Raw genomic sequence first — 18,891 nt, forward strand, 5'->3', positions numbered from 1 at the left:
CCTTAAATCCCAACCCTTAATTAAACCATAATATACCTAATCCATAATCCCTAAATCCACATATATATTCCCTACCTAAATTAAAACCTTAAAATATGAACTATTAAACCGACCTTAAATCTTAAATTTATCATATACCCTAAATTGAAAACCCTAAACTATATATAGTGATAATTAATTCAATATTTTAAAATTATTAATATCTCTTTTATGATTATATAAGAAATTTTTTAACATATAAATTAAAAAATAATAGTAATCAAGTTTACATATATAACTTTAAAATTATTTTAAATAATAGTCTTTTAATTTTTCCATGTCTTTTATTTCAAATTATTTCTATGTGTTATTTTTTTCTGAAGATTTTAAATATTCAATTAGGAATAGGTTCAATTTTAAAAAAGTAATAAATAAACCAATTAAGGTAAAATGTTTTTAGCGGCGCTTAAGCAGAAACGTCGCGAAAACCCAGAACATTTGAGGCGCTTTAACAAAAACGCCGTTAAAACCTATATTATTCGCGACGCTAATCTAAAAACGCCACTAAAGTCACCGAAGTGTCTCCAAACGACGTCGTCTGGGGTTTAGTTTTTGCGGCGTTTTTATAGAAACGCCGCTAATACTCATATTATTAGCGGCGCTATTCAAAAAACGTCGCTAATGTCACCGAAGTGTCTCCAAATGACGTCGTCTGGGTTTTAGTTTTTGTGGCGTTTTTATACAAAATGCTGCTAATACTCATATTATTAGCGGCGCTACTCGGAAAACGCCACTAATGTTACCGAAGTGTCTCCAAACGAAGTCGTTTGGGTTTTAGTTTTTGTGGCGTTTTTATACAAAATGCTGCTAATACTCATATTATTAGCGGCGCTACTCGGAAAACGCCACTAATGTTACCGAAGTGTCTCCAAACGAAGTCGTTTGGGTTTTAGTTTTTTCGGTGTTTTTGTAGAAACGCCGCTAATACTCATATTATTAGCGGCGCTATTTGAAAAATGCCAGTAAAGTCACCGAAGTGTCTCCAAACGACATCGTCTGGGGTTTAGTTTTTGCAGCATTTTTATAAAAACGCCGCTAATACTCATATTATTAGCGGCGCTATTCAAAAAACGCCACTAATGTCACCGAAGTGTCTTCAAACGATGTCATCTGGGTTTTAGTTTTTACGGCATTTTTACAGAAACGCTGCTAATACTCATATTATTAGCGGCTCTATTCGAAAAACGCCACTAATGTCACTGAAGTTTCTCCAAACGATGTCGTCTGGGTTTAGTTTTTGCGGCGTTTTTATAGAAACGCCGCTAATACTCAATCGGTTGCGGCGTTTTCAGTAAAGCGCCGCTAATGTACGATTTGTTCCGGCGTTTTTTGTATAAACGCCACTAAAAGTGCCCTAAAAGCCTGTTTTGGTGTAGTGTAAGCTATTAGTAGCTTACATCTTTCTTCTTTTCCTTTATTTTATAGTGATTTGAACTTGGTCGAATTGGGGATCGTCGGAGCTCGTATCACACTATCATAATCATCTCGGTATTATGTGCTTTTCAAAATATTTAAACTATGGCATGCATAGAGTCTTAATCATTTTGAGTATGTTCATATGATATGGCTAAGATTAGCTATTGAAATGGTTAGTAAAGATTATGTTTTGGTATTATGTATGTGTAAATGATAGCTAATACAAAGAAGCAGTTTCTTTGATAGCAGCAGTGATGTGAATGTGAAAAATCACCATAAATAGTAGAAATATAATTAGAGAGTGAATTGTATATGAAATTAAAACTTATCAAGTCTATTTTTATATGAAAGAAACGGTGTAGGAAAATGAATTCTGTATTTTGAGATATTTGAATTTTAGTGAGACAGGGTCAGAATGGTTTTTGAAGTCCCCTGTTCTGACTTTGGAAAATCATTATAAATTGTACAGAAAGAATTATGGGTCATAATTTATATGTATAGATTTCTTAGCGAGTATATTTTCAAAAGAAACAAATGATAAACTTATATGGATTCTGTGCAATGAGATAATTTATTTTTAGTGCCAAGAGGTCAGACCTGTCGAGCTGTGAAACAGGGGATACTTTAATGAATAAACTGTACTAATTTGCTAAGTCAAAAATTCTAAAAATTTTATGGTAAGTAGGAATATGAGTCTAGTTTCAGGTAAAATTTATGGATTTAAATTTCGAGTCTCGTAACTCAAGTTATAATTAAATTAGTGACAGTCACGCAGGTGGACAGTTTTGTTGTGAACAGTGAATTTAATTTTAAAAGCAAATTTTTATGCTCCGATTTGGTAAGTTAAATTGGATGACATCTCGTACTTGATTCCGGCGAAGGTCTCGGATAAGGGGTGTTACAATAATGGGCTGGAATGGTCTTGCAAGGTATCTAGACCAATTTTTCAAGCTCGGGTCTAGTTCAATCTGACTCGAAAAATGAATTTACTTTTTTATCCAAATCTGACCTAATTTAAGAAAAGTAAATCCGAGTTCGACCTGACCTGCCCATATTTAGTTTTTTAGATTAGTTTTTATTTAAGAATAAATTTAAAAAAATTATAATACACTAAATGCACTAAAAAACGTTAAAATAAAAGTTTCTAACGCATTTAAAATACATTAAAAGATATTATTATTAAAAAAATATTATCATAAATATATTAAAATTTTATTGTATTAAAAAACACAAATAAATATAATAAATATTTTATTGTATTAAATATATTTTTTAAAAATTTATATTTTGGGTTGGGTTATATAGTTGGGTAAATTTTTTTTAGGTTTTGGGTAATGAGTTTAATAGTTATTGGGTTAGTGATTTAACATAAATATAATTATTATTTAACATATATAATTAATATAGTATTGCTTTATAACATAATATTCGGGTCAGATCAGACTCGAGCAAAAAAACTTTCCCAAGGCATGATCTATATAAAGAACGAGCTTTAAATTTTACCCAAGTCTATTTTTCGAATCTCGTATGTTGTCCAAACTCTTTTATTTTCCAGACGTATTTTCAGATCTGGACAAATGACCCGACCCATGATCATGTCTAAAATAATCAACTTGGACACAAATTGGAAAAAGAAAATGTATAGGTAAATAGTGAAAAAGAAATGTAATAAAGCCAAAAAAATAAGGAGAAGATAAAAAAGGGGAATAAAATTTGTAATTCCACTAAGTGGCGTATGGTGATGGAAAAGGCACTTGGTAATTTGGCTACAACCACACCAATGAAAGTGATTGTCGTCTTTGTCTCTTTGTAAAACATGTTTTTATTAGGCAAAATATAAACCTACCTATATGCAAACGTGGCTTTGTCTCAATGGAATTTTATGTATCTTAATATTCTCTACATATAAGATCAACCCTAACCTAAATAAAAAACATTGAACAAAACAAAATCTTTTGAGTATATCACTTCCATGTTCTTTTTCTAACATCTGATTTTCTTCGTCTAATTTTGCCTCTACTCTATCCTCTTTTTAAAAATTTACTTTTGATTTCTGCTGGTTGGATTTTAAAATTAAATTCCTATTTATTAATTTAAAATTTTATAAACTTATTTTCAATTTTCAAGTTTTAATATGTTCACGTATGAACTTATATAATCTAAAAATATAAATTCTAATTTAAGGAAACTTCATTAACGAGGTGCGTAATTAAAATTTTTAATTCAGATAAGGAAAATGGTTAATAATTTAAAATAAAAATAAATGGAGTTTATTTCGGAAAAATACAGTAATATTTTTTTAAAAAAAAATTGTTTGTTGATTTGGAATATGCTAAGATCACTGTTGGTAGTTAGCAGCACAGAGATGAAAATTTTTTTTATGCTTATTTATTTGGTTTCTCTCTCTTGCCCAAGCTGCCCTTTTTCTCTGTTTCAAACTGCCCAATCTGCCCTTTGTTGAAACACTTTCTCAAGCAGCGCTTAATCTCTCTCTCTCTCTGTCTATCAAAAATTGCCTTTTGACTAAATTTCATAAACTGGGTCTTAGTGATTAACAGCTAAAAATCTACTTTTTATTTGTATTTAGATGTTTTAAGATTAAAAAGTTGTCAGTTTTATTGAAAGGAGGAAAGAAAAAGTTGCTTTCTTTGAGAAGAATTTGGATGGTTTTAGAAAGATGGGGTTTGGCCATCAATCTGAAAGAGAGAAAAAATCATCAAGGAAGAACAAAGATGAAGAAGAAGAAACTGGATGTTGGGTTAAATTAAGATTTTTGGGAAGTTGCATGTCTTCAAGATCAAGAGTTGATAACTCTATGAGTGGAACAACAGGTATGATCTTATTTTTAATCTCTTAAAAATACTTTTTTTTTTAAAAAATGTCTTAAGAAAAAAAGGAATATATAACTCTAGAATATGAGAAATTTTTAGATTATAGCCAAGTATTTTGGTGTTAAACAACATTATCTCTTAAAAACTTTTTCTACTTTTATAGAAATTCATCTGAGATTGATTTCTTTATTAATCTTAATTAAAGGTTATATAAATATTAGTTATTTTGTGGTGCTTATGCTATATACTTGCATGTTAATGGAGTTTCTTTTTTTAGGCAAATAATCAGTTTTTGGTGAATGATGTGATTAGTTGAAACTTAAAAGCAACTAGTTTTTTACCATTTACTATTTTGGAAAAGCCAATAAGATGAATCCTTGAGGCATTTTGATACAGTTTCTAAATACTGTTGTGTAAAAAATGCATATATAATATGTGAAATGGTATCTGATAGTTACTATTGTTGAATGATCTTTAATATCACTGTCTTGTTGTTTGTATAAATTATCAGCTGAAAGTAAATCGACGACGACGAGAGAGAAAAGCCGAGATCAACCGGTTGTTCCTGTGTCTTCCACAACCACTAGTAATGCAGAAACTGCTTCTTCGACACCGAAATATAGTGAGGAACTGAAAGTTGCTTCGCAGCTTCGAAAATTCACATTTATTGACCTTAAGTTAGCAACCCGGAATTTTAGACCCGAGAGTCTTCTCGGTGAGGGTGGGTTTGGTTGTGTCTTCAAAGGTTGGATTGAGGAGAACGGAACTGCTCCTGTGAAACCCGGTACTGGACTTACTGTTGCTGTCAAAACACTAAACATTGAGGGACTTCAGGGTCACAAAGAGTGGCTGGTATGACATCTAAATTTCATATACCATACATTTCTTTCTATTGTAAATTTCATGTTTCCCCTCATGTTTCAGGCCGAAGTGGATTTTCTTGGGAACCTCCTTCATCCCAATTTGGTTAAATTGGTTGGTTACTGCATCGAGGATGATCACAGGTTACTGGTATACGAGTTCATGCCACGAGGAAGTTTGGAGAACCACCTTTTCCGAAGTACGTAACACCGTTGTGGATCATGATGTACCTTTTGCATGGTTTACATGATTGTTTAACCAAAGTATTCCGACACTTAAATAGCTCAGCCATGCATATGCTGCTAGCTGTGTTTAATAAATGTATGGTTTCTATGGTGCTCTTTAACTTAGGTTAAACCGAGAATCAGGGTTTTGTTATCGGAAGGTAATGTCGTCAGTTGTACAAAATTTAGCTTACAGATACGGAACGGTGCCAGAAGTTTTCCTTTTTTTTATGTTAACATGCATGCTTTCCCCTAATAAGCTTGAACGCTATTGGCAACAAAACGATTTATCAAATAATTGGGTTTCGATAATTAGGCTGCCGTATTAAATGTGTGATTATAGTGAAAATTTATGCTAGAATTGACTTGTCATTTTTATTTTGTGTAAACACGTCAAATGTGAGGCCAAAGTGGTCAACTCTTTGAAACTTTTCAAAGTGACATACCGTTAGAAACTTGGAATGAAAATTCTGATGTGTGGTTATTGTTTTCAGATTCGTTATTGTTTGCATTTTTCGTGTTTGATGTTTAATTTTCTCTGGTAACAACCATTTTTTGCGCAGAAGGGTCCTTGCCACTTCCTTGGTCTATTAGAATGAAAATCGCACTTGGGGCTGCAAAGGGTCTCGCCTTTCTTCATGAAGAAGCCGAAAGACCAGTGATATATAGAGATTTTAAAACATCTAATATCCTGTTAGATGCGGTATGTAACTAAAAACAGAAACTAAGTTCCCTCCATAAATTTTGTTTCTTTTATGTCTCGTTTGGTTACTAGTGTAATAACATGAGGGAAATACATATGAATTACATATGAATTACAATAGTTAGATATAAAAAAAAGAATAGTTAGTACAAATTTGAACTTGAAATTAGAAAGATAAGTAATGACTCTTATAAAAAATAAGACCTTAAAAATAAGCGTCTCTTTGCTAAAAGTAAGTCATGCAGTGGTTGAATGTTATAAATTGAATTAGTTTATTGCTCGCGTACATACTAAAATATGCGTAAAAAATAGTACTTCTACCATATGTAGCATTATTGTTCTAAACTTGTTCCCAATTTCAGGATTACAATGCCAAGCTCTCTGATTTTGGACTCGCCAAAGATGGTCCGGAAGGAGATAAAACTCATGTATCTACTCGAGTTATGGGAACATATGGATATGCTGCACCAGAATATGTAATGACTGGTATGTCGTATATTCACTTTTATATCTCTATAATGTTTAGAGTTGAAAAGCTTCTTTTACCTAGATCATTGGCTATATATGTAGGACATTTGACATCGAAGAGTGACGTATATAGCTTTGGGGTAGTTTTACTTGAAATGTTGACTGGCCGAAGATCCATGGACAAAAACCGATCAAATGGGGAACACAATCTCGTGGAATGGGCAAGACCTCATCTAGGAGACAAGAGAAGGTTCTTTCGAATTTTAGATCCTCGTCTTGAAGGCCACTTTTCGATAAAAGGTGCACAAAAAGCTGCCCAGCTGGCTGCCCAATGTCTTAGCCGTGATCCCAAAGCCAGACCTCGGATGAGTGAAGTTGTTGAAATCCTAAAGCCTCTACCAAACCTGAAAGATATGGCTAGCTCATCTTATTATTTCCAAACTATGCAGTCCAATCGCAATAGGTCCAATGTAAATGCTAAAAACGGCACCAGAGCACAAGCAGGATTCGTAGTGAGGAAAGGACAACCTATGAGGAGCTTATCTGCTTCAAGCAATCATCAGGCTCCTCACCCATCGCCAAAGCCCAAAGCAAAAGAATCATAGGTTTGAGTTTCTCTATGTTCTTACTTTGAATTCGGTTCTTATCCGGTATCTGCTTCTTCGGACTGTGATGTCCACTGTTTAATTATTACCAGTAGAACTGAATGAACAAGCCGTACTGAACGTGCAGCATCACCGCCCCCTGTCTCACTTATTTCTCTCGTATTTAGAGGCTGAAAAGCTATGCTGGTAATGGATTATGGCATGGTGATGGGGACTAGGGAGATGGTAGATGAAATAGAATGGGAAGAATGAGGCTAATTTTATGCAAGTTCCATTATCTGTTCTTTGACCCCACAATTTACCCTACCCCTCTTCATTGTCTTTTGTCTTTGATTTGCTGTTGTACAAATGGATCTCTTCTTAGTCTTGTTAACATCTTAACATAAGAAAAAATTGTGTACAATATTTATATGCATACAGTGTTTTTTTTATTACATGACTTAGAATCTGATGATGAAATGATGATGGTATGATTATGAAATGGTATGGTATGATGTTGACACTAAAGCTAAAGTCCCCTCCAGTTAGCCACCCAACACCAACCCTACAATTAGTCAAAAGTTTGTTTGGTGTCACAATCATAATTATACACTCTTCAACCTAGCCTACTCTATCCCCCTTCTCTGTCTTCCACTTTCAATTTTAGTGCTCCTCTTTTTAATATTCATATATATAAATCACAAGATGCTTTGTTTTCGTTCAAAAAGCATTTGGATTTGGAAGATGTGCAATATTGAAGTTAAATTGTATATTGTCTTTTTTTATTAAAAATAAATAAATTAAAATTTGTAAGTTAAATTGCAGAATAAATTGATTATTCTGCTAAAAATTTATTCATGGTACATATAAATAAAATTTTTAACAAAAAAAATCAAATTTCTCTTTAATTTAAAATAGATTAATTTACCTATTTCTTTTTCAGGAAAATACTAATCAATTTTGAAGAAAAATTATTGAAAAGAAAAAACAACTGTACCTGTTTAATCGGCAGTGACTACTCTTAATAAGAGATGCCATGGATGTAACTTTTTTTGGCTTAAAATATTATTCTATTTATGCTGGGTCGATTTCGATTCATATATTTTCCCTGTAAATTGGGGTTGGGAAAATTTAATGCAATGAATAATAAGAAGGAAAAAGAATTCCTATCACATCTATTTTTAATAATCAGCGTTTTTTCAATAATTAGGTTAAAAATAGTTGCTTGGATCAAACTCTCAAATCTTAATTTTGATAATTCTAAATGTATATTTTTCAACAATCTTATATAATTCAGACGAACCGATAATATATTTTTTTATCAAATTTGACTTATAATTTGATGATAAAGTTGATTTTATGATTGGATAAGGGCTAATCCACAAATGATGTCCATGGTCCATCCAAATACGTTGACAAAGAGCATTTAGTTAAATATTATATACAACCCAAATTCTTAAAAAAAAATAAAAATCAATGCCACATTAATATGCAAACTATTAAAATAAATTAGATATCAACAATTACAACATGAAAAAAAACACTAATCCCATACTAATCTAATATACAAATTACCTATGGTCAACCCCTATCCCTTCTATATAAAAATTAACACACCCACACACACAAATATTTTAGCAAGATAGGGAAAATTAAACATATTCAAGTAAAGAAATACTGAATATCAGTTAAACAGGGGATGTTCAAAAAGAAGCCAACATGCCATTTCTTTTTCTTTTTGTTCCGTTTTCTTCTTATTTTAAGCCAAAAAGAAAAAAAAGGACCACTGACATAAGTGTCTATGGCAACGCCATGAAAAAGTGTCAACAGATTACATTTCAAAATTCTAAGCTTACCTTGCCGTACTCTTCCAAGATGGAGCTCTTATAAAGCTCAAGGCTTGAGTGCCAAAGCAAGTCCAACCTTGGCACTCTTGTCAATGGACTTGGTATCCACCTCCCCAGAAATGGTAAAGAGGGATCTGGGGCGCCACTCGTGCTGGATTAGTGCGCTTGCCTTCCCAGCGTTGTTCACCCGTGCCTTAACCATCGTCAATGGATCCAATGCATGTTGTGTACCGATGGTGATGGTGTTTTCATTGGTAGAGAAGCTATGGGTCACCTCGGCACCAACAGCAGTGTTAGTCATGGGATTCACTATATGATAGTATGACGCGTTAAGAGAGTCACCCTTTTCGTTCCTGCATCAATAAACAAGGGACTCAATGAGGATCATATATAATGATAGCAAGCCTAGAGATGAGAACATAGAACACATCACATACAGAGTCAACGATGCAATGAGATCCACATTGGAGAAGCTCAAACCGGCATTGCATTTTGTGAAATTCCCAGTCTTTGTGTCAAACGAGAGATCAGTTCCCAGTGCAAGAACATTAGTTCCAATCACACCTGAAAGGTTAACTATAGGGTTTGCAGTTAATCCAATGCTTGAGCTTATCCCTGCGTATTCATGCAAATACTGGAGTTCAACCTGGTATATAAAGCGGGAAAATAGCACCGTTGATCAGCATAGTGAACATTCTAACTGCTAGAGGCAGTTCTAACATGTTCTTAAATTTAAAAGCCAAATTTGTGAACATGATTGCATACCTTGCCAGACCTCTGATCAGGGACTCTGAAGCTAAAGATTGCTTTCAGCCCGGGTGCAGGTTGATCAACGGTTATGGTGGTATACAGCTGATAAACATAAACTACTTTAGCACCAGAAATAATGTCCAAAATAAGAACCATATTGATTCAATATCAAAGGAATACAAGGGGGAAAAGAGCAACTATAAACTCAACCGAGAAGATTCTTCAATAGAATAGAATTCCATCCAAAAAGATTAGATGTCTAGAAGGTACATCATGCTCTAGTAATTCGATGTTCCAAACAAGTTTATAAGGCAGAGGTTTCTAATGTGAAGGGCATGGAACATAACTACTGAGCTTCTCAAAAAAATAAAATAGATGAAGACCAAAGAGTAAATAGAGAAAAGAGCATCATATCTCACTTGCTAACAAATATGTAACCAAGGACTAAAGCTTATACGTCAAATAAACTCGAAATAAACAAAAGAAACAAATCAAAATACTTACATTGGAGTAGGTATCCACTTTAATATCAGTTGTGACATTCTTATTCTTCAGCTGGGTGTTAACATCAGCCAAAAAGAGTTCGCCTTTCTTTGTTCCGGCAGAGGTAATAGCCTAACAATAAAAAGGAAGGGGGGGGGACACCCATAATACCAGAGAATTAGTTGAAGTTCTTGTAGCAAATCAAGAATGGAACATCACACATGATACATAGCAATAAAAAAGAACGAGATACCCATGCTAAAACTCTAAAAACATGAATCTTTCAACATTTCAAGTGTTGAAGCAAAATATACAGAAATGCACTAAATTAGCTACTGTAATTACTTACTTAAGAGAACCCCCTCCCAAAAAAATCAATGTATATACAAAAATATATGTTTGAAAACAAATATGACAACATCTTTAAAATAGCCTTAAATAAACATTCTTTTATCTAACATAAGCTTATAATAAGACATGCATCAGGAAGATTCTACCAAAAAAAATCTAGAAAATGAATCCAATATTCACTGTTTAGGTTCATTGAAATTAATAACACATGCATTTTGCATCAAATCAAGAAACTGAAAAAATAAATCTACAAAGATCCCAACAAGACTATAAAATGTGACCAAAACAAAACTTGGGTTTCACAGAACAGAGCATCCAAAATCATTTCCTTCATAAAACTACATAAATCTTTAGCAAAAATAAAAAGCTACCCAGGAAATGAAAATCAAAGCTTGAATACTTGATCCAACAAAAAGTTTTAACTTACAACTCCAGTTGGAGAGCTGGTGGTGAGAGTGAACTTGTGGTCAGTCTGATAATCCTTGTAAAGAAGGTCTAAAATCCAAAACAAAAAGAAAAAAGGTTCCGAAAGGTAGACATAAAATTACAGATTGAAAGCTTAAAATTCGTAATTTTAATACCTCTGGCTTTCTTGCCGATTTCAGTGTAGAGACCTGGACCTTTGCCCATGATATCTTAATGGATTAAAGAATCTAGCGAAAATATTTTTTCAATGGGGAAAAGAACATTGAAAGCTATAAATCTCAGAGGTGCAATAAATAGACCTCAAAAACCCTAACTCCACCTTCCATTTCGGAGGTTGGGGTTTTGGTTAAAATGTTATTTTTATTATTGAAAATTATCATGACCGTTGGATGTAAGAAGTGAGTCGGTTCCTATATGTTATCACCGTTGATTCATTGATTTATTCTTTTTTTATTCACTAATCGAAAGAATCTTTCTATTTTTTTAACATAAAAAAATAGATTAAAGATTCTTAATCTTCGTTTCTAGAATTAGACATAACCCATTCCCAATATTTAAATAAAAGAATAATACATTTTATTATATTCGAATCTATATAAATCAAAATTTTTCTTCTCTGTCAATATTTTTTCTAAAATAATAAATTTCAGTACTTGACAAACAAGAAATGAATTTAAATTTTCTTTTTAGGAAATAAATGCAATGTAAGAAATTATTATATTTTAATAAAATTATTTATTACATAATGATTTAAAAATAATACAAAATATTTTAATTTTTATATTTGAATTTAATAAAAGTTTTAAAAATCCGTACAATAATATATTGAATTCAATAAATTTTTTTAAAAAAAATTTGACAACTAAAAGTCAATTTTTTAAGTCATATCGGAGGTGGAATCGGTTAGATTACCGATTCATCGTTTCAATCAGTCTAATCAGTTCGATTAAATAATTATTAAAAATTCAAAAAAAATCCTAGTTCAATCGGCCTAACTATCGATTAAACCGTTTTGTAACGATTCCTGATATTGTCGGTTCAAAATCACTTTTCGAACCAATCTTCCAATCGGTCCCTGGTCTAACTAATCCGGCCGGCCAATCTGTTCCGATTCAAACAAGATTTCTAAAAAAGTATAAGTAATAATCACAATAAATTACATAAAAAATATGATTTTTGATTCATAACAAATTGTAAATTATATTAATTTATTTTCCATTCTTTTTGTAACACCCTTCATCCATCCCAACTATTGGTGTGGATGGGAGATGCCACCGGAGCACTTTTGTCATGATTAATCCAACGATTCATGTTTTTATCATGATTAATCTATAATATTTTAATTATAATAAATATACCTAAAAGTTGTTAACACCATCGTCTTCACTCTGACTATTATCATAAGTACTATCACGGGTGCTAAAACAACTTCAATATGAATAATAAAAACGTTATAAAATAATTAGGTGGTAGGGATCATATTATGATGAAAATTAAAGGGGATTTACGCATATTAAATACATATAATATTTATAAAATAATGAAAGTTTATAAGCAAAGGCAAAGAGTATTTATAAATATAGTATTTGTGACACCCAAGTACAATTCAATCGCCAAATCTAAATTTGTAATATCATATTAGGTTGCTAGAACGATTCAAAAGGGCTAATTTCATTTAACAAGTATCGAAATACTCAAACAAGTAAATATTCATACATTTTCAATATACACTCACATATCAGTTAAATGAATACCAATTAATACATTTTGTATATTCAAGGGTTGTATGGGGATAAAAATGAAATTAGGATTCGAAGAATCCATCTCTTTATATCAAATTATAATATAATGTCTCGAGGTAGGGAAATTCATATCTCAACACCGGCTTTAATTTATTTTAAGTTTTTTTTTTGCTTCAAAGAATAATGTCTCGAGACCTTGGAGACCATGTCTTGAAACAAAGGTCCTCAAGTCTCGAGATGAATCTCCCCTATTTTCTTATTTTATCTTCGCTCTTTTGGATGTCTCAAGATAATGATTTCTTATCTCGAGACCTAGAATAGGACAAAACTATTTTAGCTTTGATGTGCACTTGTCTCGAGATAAAGATCATTTTGTGTGAGTGTTCGATCCAATCGAGTGAACAAAAATTCAAGTTACTCAAGTTCACGAGTTCTATTTTATCATCCTAACTCAATTTAAATTTTTTTTAATTGATTCGAGTGTAAAGAAATTTGAATCGGGTAAATGAAATTCAAATCGAGTGAAATTGTTGGAGTTAAATTAAAAAATTTAAACATGTCAAATAAAAATATTGTTACAGTATAACTAATTCCATATTAGAGCACATAAATTTGAAACTATATATATATTTGAATTTTTTTTCAAAGAAATATATTAAAAAAATAAGATACTTGAGTATGATAAATTTGAATAATTAATTAGGACATGAAATTATTATTTTAGAAATTTTTTAAAATTTTATTTTATTTATTTATTTTTAGAATTTTTAATTTTTTTACAATTTTTAAAATATAAATTTTGAAATTTTTATAAATATTTGAATTTTAGAAATTATTTTGAATTATTTTAATTTTTTTTTTGTAATTTTTGTTTTAAGAGAGACCAATTTGCGTATTTTCAAAGTTGATAGGGACCAAAAGGGTATTTACACCAATCTGTTATTCGAATTATTTAAGTTATTCGAATTTTAAAATTCAATTTGAACTCGAAACTCGAATCAAGTTATTCGAGTTGACTCGAATAATTCAAATAACTCGATTCGATTAACTCAAAGTTAGAAATTTTTTTCGATTTTTCTGAATCGAATCGAGTCTTGCTCACCCCTACTCTAGATCTAGATTAAGTTGTCTCGAGACTAGCTTGATAAGTCTTGATACATTAAACAATTGATTAAACGAAAAGGTAAATTTTGTTCTTATGGTCTTGAGACATGTTTTTATTGTCTCGAGACTCAATGTCAAAATAACCTAAAATGCACATTTCTAAACCTTTAAACCAAACCACAATGTACCTAAAACAAACCTAAACTTTACACCAATACATAATCATCAATTTATCACAGGCAAATGGAATAAAAAACCACCAAATCATAACATTCAATATATCCATGCCTAACCAACTCGTTTGCATAGTCAAACTCATATAAACAAGCATAAATGCTTACTAATCAGAGGATGAAATTCAACTTTGATATACATACATAAATGTGTAAACATAAATGTTTACACACACATACAGTTCAAGACTTATGATCTACTTTAGCAGTCGTTCAAGATTTGCGCACGAAAACAAACAAAATCATACACTGAGTAATATATATCATACACTGAGTAATATATACTCAGTGGTGCTAACATAATTTGAATTCAAATAAAATGTAATAGTAATATAATAAATGAGCCAAGTACATGATTATTCATATGATTAAGAATCATTTCATTACCATTATCTATATATGTATATTTAAATAAATCATTAAACCTTCAAGGTATTCCATGATCATATATCACATAAATATTTCCGTATCAATGTAGTGCTTGCTTTTACATATCGAAATTATGATGAACCCTAGGGTATTTGCATCTTTTGAATCATACCAATGACATTTCTCATATTATATTCGTAATCATATTTCAATGATATTTATACTTAGAATGAAATTTCACATTTTAATCACCAATACACACATAGCATATTATCTCAAATTTTAATCATCAATACACACATAACATATTATTTCATTAACAAAATTAGACTAAAGTACAAATACTCGAATCAGTCCACCAACACACCAGTATACATATTAAAGTGCCCGAGCATAAATGCACTGATCCCACCAACCACACTAAAATACACTCGTACCCTCAAGAAATTTGAGTTGGTGATATGTTCTCAACCCTTAGGGAATTAGAGAACTATCAAAATATATACGCACATAGCATTGAATCCCCTACTTATCAAAATAGACCATATGACATGTCAACTATACTTGTAGCTCTATTCGTCAACGTTAATAGGATATTTTCCAATATTAATAACAAAAAAAAATATTTCCAATATGAGAATCCAGGACCTAAGCATACAATGGATGGTAACGCAATCATCCATTGAGCAAGAGGAAACAAGATCTTACCATAAAAAAAAATCCAAATTTGCACTGAGAAGATAAAGCGACACGAATAACATAAGCCCAATCATCGAAATTGTTGAGCTTTAATCGAATAGGAGTAATAAATTCATCAGGTTGATCTTGAGGACCCAAGAAAAATGGAGAGTTAGGTTCAATTTTAGGTGGTGGTGGTGGAGGAGGAGAAGTATCGCCGCCAACCATTTAGAATGGTGAAAGAAAAAAAAAATCTATCAAAAACCTTGCCTAGATGCCATGACAAGAATAAGGTAATCGCTTGAATCTTATTGATAGACCTCAAAGGTATATATATATCTATACAGTAGTTGTTACGTAGGAATCAAATTGCTAAAAGATAATATTCTGTAATAATATCCTATAATATCCTGTAATAATATCCTATAATATCCCATTAGGAATCAAATTGCTAAGAGATAATATCCTACAATATCCCATTAGGAATCAAATTGCTAAGAGATAATATCCTACAATATCGCAATTGAAATAAAATTGCTAAAAGATAATATCCTAATAGTTTTCCATATAAACGTATAATGAAAATATTAACACAATAGTTAATGAAGATGTATTCATTTGATTGATGGAGAGAACATGAAAGTATTTAAATACTAAATGGTAAAAATCCTGAACGTTACAACAATTGGCCGTTGGAATTTATTCAATTGAGCATCGAAACTAGGTACGAAAGCCAACCATTTTTTTGTATATAGTTATTGGTTAAACCATTTTTTATTTTAGGGGGAAAATTTTGGTTTGTATGTTATATAGACAATGGTTGGTTAGTTAATAACCTCTGCACTCTAATTTTAGAGGCACACAATTTGATGGAAAGGTTTATTTAAGGTGGCTTCAAAGCTCTTGGCTTTCATCATAATAACCAAAAGTAGCTTAAGCACTAGATATATTTGGGTTTCACCATCTTCTTTGATTTCAAAACCAAGATTTCCCTAAAAAAAAAAAGAAACATATCATAAGAAAATAGCTATGGAGGTAACTAAGCTGAGGCTTGTTTTCTTCTTTTCTTTTGCCTTCATAATTCCAAGACTATTGGCAAATATTATTGAAATTGATGACTTTTGGAAGCAACGTGAGCAAGAAGCATGGAATATTACTCTGGCAGCTTATGAGTCGAGCCCAGAAAACATCATCAATCACCTCAACTATAATGTTGATAAGTAAATCATATTATAGCTTTGCATTTTATTTTTTATTTTTCATCTTTTATATAAAAATTCATAGTTTAGGGATAATAAATTAAGTTACAAATGTTAAAAGTTGAACTATAGAATTATTGCATACCATCAATTTAGAATATATGTATAAATTAATTAATCTAAACTCTGAGTTCTTCTTATTTTCATTTTTGTTGATTGCAATTAGTAATCATTCATGCATGTATTCTATTACATTATCACTCATAATCATATTAAGTTACAATAATCATATGCCTTTAGCTTAACTATTATATTGTCATAATTTAAATGCATGAGAGTCACCGCTCATACAATTTAACTTCCTCTACCATTTGAAACTTTGGTAACTTCTATTTTAAATAGTGGTGTTATATATTATCTTGGACAATTTGTTGCAGGGTTATTAGAAAAATTAGTGCCAACCAAACCATAGAATTTGAGGATGATCTTACTAACAACACAAGAAGATACTTGAGAGGAAAACATAAGAAGTACACTGGCCCGTGCATGGCAACCAATCCAATTGATAGTTGTTGGCGGTGTAAGAAAAATTGGGCTAAAAACCGTAAAATATTGGCAAAATGTGTTCTTGGTTTTGGCCACAAAACTAGTGGTGGAAGTAATGGGGATTACTACTTGGTGACGGATAATTCTGATGATGATGTTCTAAACCCAAAACCAGGAACCTTACGTCATGCTGTGATCCAAAAAAGGCCATTGTGGATTATCTTTGCTCGTACTATGCACATCAAATTGTCTCAAGAGCTAATAGTTCAAAGTAATAAGACAATTGATGGTCGTGGAGCAGATGTTCATATAGCATATGGATGTGGAATTACACTTCAATTTGTGCACAATGTCATCATTCACAACATTCATATCCATCACATTTTTCCAAGTTCTGGTGGCCTAATCAGGGACTCTGAAGATCACTTCGGTTTTCGAACGGTAGGTGATGGAGATGGGATTTCCATCTTTGGGTCATCAAATATTTGGCTTGATCATATTTCTATGTCCGAGGGCCAAGATGGACTTATTGATGCAATTCAGGGTTCCACTGCCATCACCATCTCAAACTGCCATTTCACCCATCACAATGATGTAAGTTTTAATTAAAATACTCAACAAGCTACACAAGATGTCACCTATTTTTTTATTCAATGTTATGGATTTGTCTTTTAGGTGATGTTGTTTGGTGCAAGTGACGCCTATTCTAAAGATCAATTCATGCAAGTCACAATAGCATTCAACCATTTTGGCAAGGAATTAATACAAAGAATGCCTAGATGTCGGTGGGGTTTCTTTCATGTTGTTAACAATGACTACACTCATTGGAAAATGTATGCTATTGGTGGTAGCATGCATCCCACCATCATCAGCCAAGGCAACAGATTCATTGCTCCACATGACCTCAATGCCAAAGAGGTAAATCAAAATAGACTTCAACCATGTTGATAATATTCATTACATTTGTAAGCTTGTTAAATACGATATGACCAGAAACGCATTTGTGATCATACCATTTTTTTCATTCCACTTTTGTAGGTAACCCATAGGATCTATGCATCAGAGTCAGAATGGAAAAATTGGGTATGGAGATCAGAAGAAGATTTGCTTATGAATGGAGCCATCTTCAGAACTTCTGGGCCACTCTCACCTCCCGATCTAAAATTCAACGAGAAAGATATAATCAAAGCTAAGCCTGGAACATATGTCAAAACACTCACTCGTTTTGCAGGAACTCTTAAGTGCAAGAAAAGGATCAAGTGCTAGATATGACGTTGACTTTTACCAATTTTTAAAAAAATCATGAAATGTAAAAAATATAAGTGATACATGGAAAAAAAATCTTCTTACACTGGTTAACACAATACAATAAAATGTAACCAACATATTGCTTATTTCTTAAATTCAATAAAAATAATGAATTAAATAAAAAAAACATTTCTAAGATCATATTTTACTTATACTTGATGTTTATGAGCACCAAATAAAGCAAATTGATCTCTTATTTGTTCTTTAATTTGTTAATGTTACAATTATAGAGGGTAAGAAATTGATTATGTCATATTAATCTTTATCAATAAATAATCACTCCTCACCATTTTAAAGATATTATAGAGTAATCATTGTGCACTTACTCATCGAATCGACTTTTATTTACTCAATCAAAATACACATCACTTATAACTTTCTTTTGGATAAATATTTATAAAAATTTGGGTTTAAATTTTATTACATAAAAAGATTATAAAAAATAATACTAAAAAAATGTTATCATTATAGCAAAAACGCTCTATAAACTCTAAATATGTTGTCGGTTGAGTTTTAGGGTGTGTCTGATAAATTATTAAAAATTTTCAACATTTAATATTTTAAATATGTTTGATAATCATTTTAATTTTTATTTAATATAATTTTTCAACAAAAAAGAGTTGAATAAGATAAATAAGTAGGTAACTACTTATCATTTATTGTAGAAAATATTAAGTTGATTTTATTTCATTAAAAAATTTAAATAAATTATATCTTTTTTTAAAAAAT

General features: G+C 31.4%; 3 protein-coding genes across 6 annotated transcripts; 2 read left to right on the forward strand and 1 right to left on the reverse strand.

Annotated features, from left to right (window-relative positions):
* Positions 1–3,822: 3,822 nt before the first annotated feature.
* On the forward strand, positions 3,823–7,578 carry LOC107892340 (probable serine/threonine-protein kinase PIX7). 4 transcript variants are annotated; one of them, XM_016817403.2, is made up of 7 exons: positions 3,878–4,286; positions 4,798–5,138; positions 5,211–5,346; positions 5,935–6,074; positions 6,437–6,560; positions 6,645–7,147; positions 7,240–7,578. In XM_016817403.2, the coding sequence occupies exons 1-6, from the start codon at positions 4,133–4,135 to the stop codon at positions 7,145–7,147; spliced, it is 1,398 nt and encodes a 465-aa protein (XP_016672892.2). In that variant the 5' UTR covers positions 3,878–4,132; the 3' UTR covers positions 7,240–7,578. The 4 variants fall into 4 exon arrangements, with proteins under 4 accessions (XP_016672893.2, XP_016672892.2, XP_016672891.2 ...); XM_041101632.1 differs by having other exon boundaries at positions 3,898–4,286; positions 5,938–6,074; XM_016817404.2 differs by having other exon boundaries at positions 3,823–4,286; positions 5,938–6,074; positions 6,645–7,578.
* A 1,191-nt stretch (positions 7,579–8,769) lies between these two features.
* LOC107892339 (mitochondrial outer membrane protein porin of 34 kDa) lies at positions 8,770–11,403 on the reverse strand. Its single transcript, XM_016817400.2, has 6 exons — positions 11,139–11,403; positions 10,985–11,052; positions 10,228–10,338; positions 9,739–9,825; positions 9,411–9,619; positions 8,770–9,326 (listed from the first exon to the last, which is right to left on the reverse strand). The coding sequence occupies exons 1-6, from the start codon at positions 11,185–11,187 to the stop codon at positions 9,020–9,022; spliced, it is 831 nt and encodes a 276-aa protein (XP_016672889.1). The 5' UTR covers positions 11,188–11,403; the 3' UTR covers positions 8,770–9,019.
* Positions 11,404–16,038: 4,635 nt separating this feature from the next.
* On the forward strand, positions 16,039–18,292 carry LOC107893027 (pectate lyase). The gene is made up of 4 exons (XM_016818016.2): positions 16,039–16,329; positions 16,746–17,448; positions 17,530–17,772; positions 17,893–18,292. Exons 1-4 carry the CDS (start codon positions 16,139–16,141, stop codon positions 18,118–18,120), a joined length of 1,365 nt encoding a protein of 454 aa, XP_016673505.1. The 5' UTR covers positions 16,039–16,138; the 3' UTR covers positions 18,121–18,292.
* The last annotated feature ends 599 nt before the right edge of the window (positions 18,293–18,891 follow it).

The sequence above is a fragment of the Gossypium hirsutum genome, chromosome D09 (assembly GCF_007990345.1).
Source record: "Gossypium hirsutum isolate 1008001.06 chromosome D09, Gossypium_hirsutum_v2.1, whole genome shotgun sequence".
Taxonomy (NCBI): Eukaryota; Viridiplantae; Streptophyta; class Magnoliopsida; order Malvales; family Malvaceae; genus Gossypium; species Gossypium hirsutum.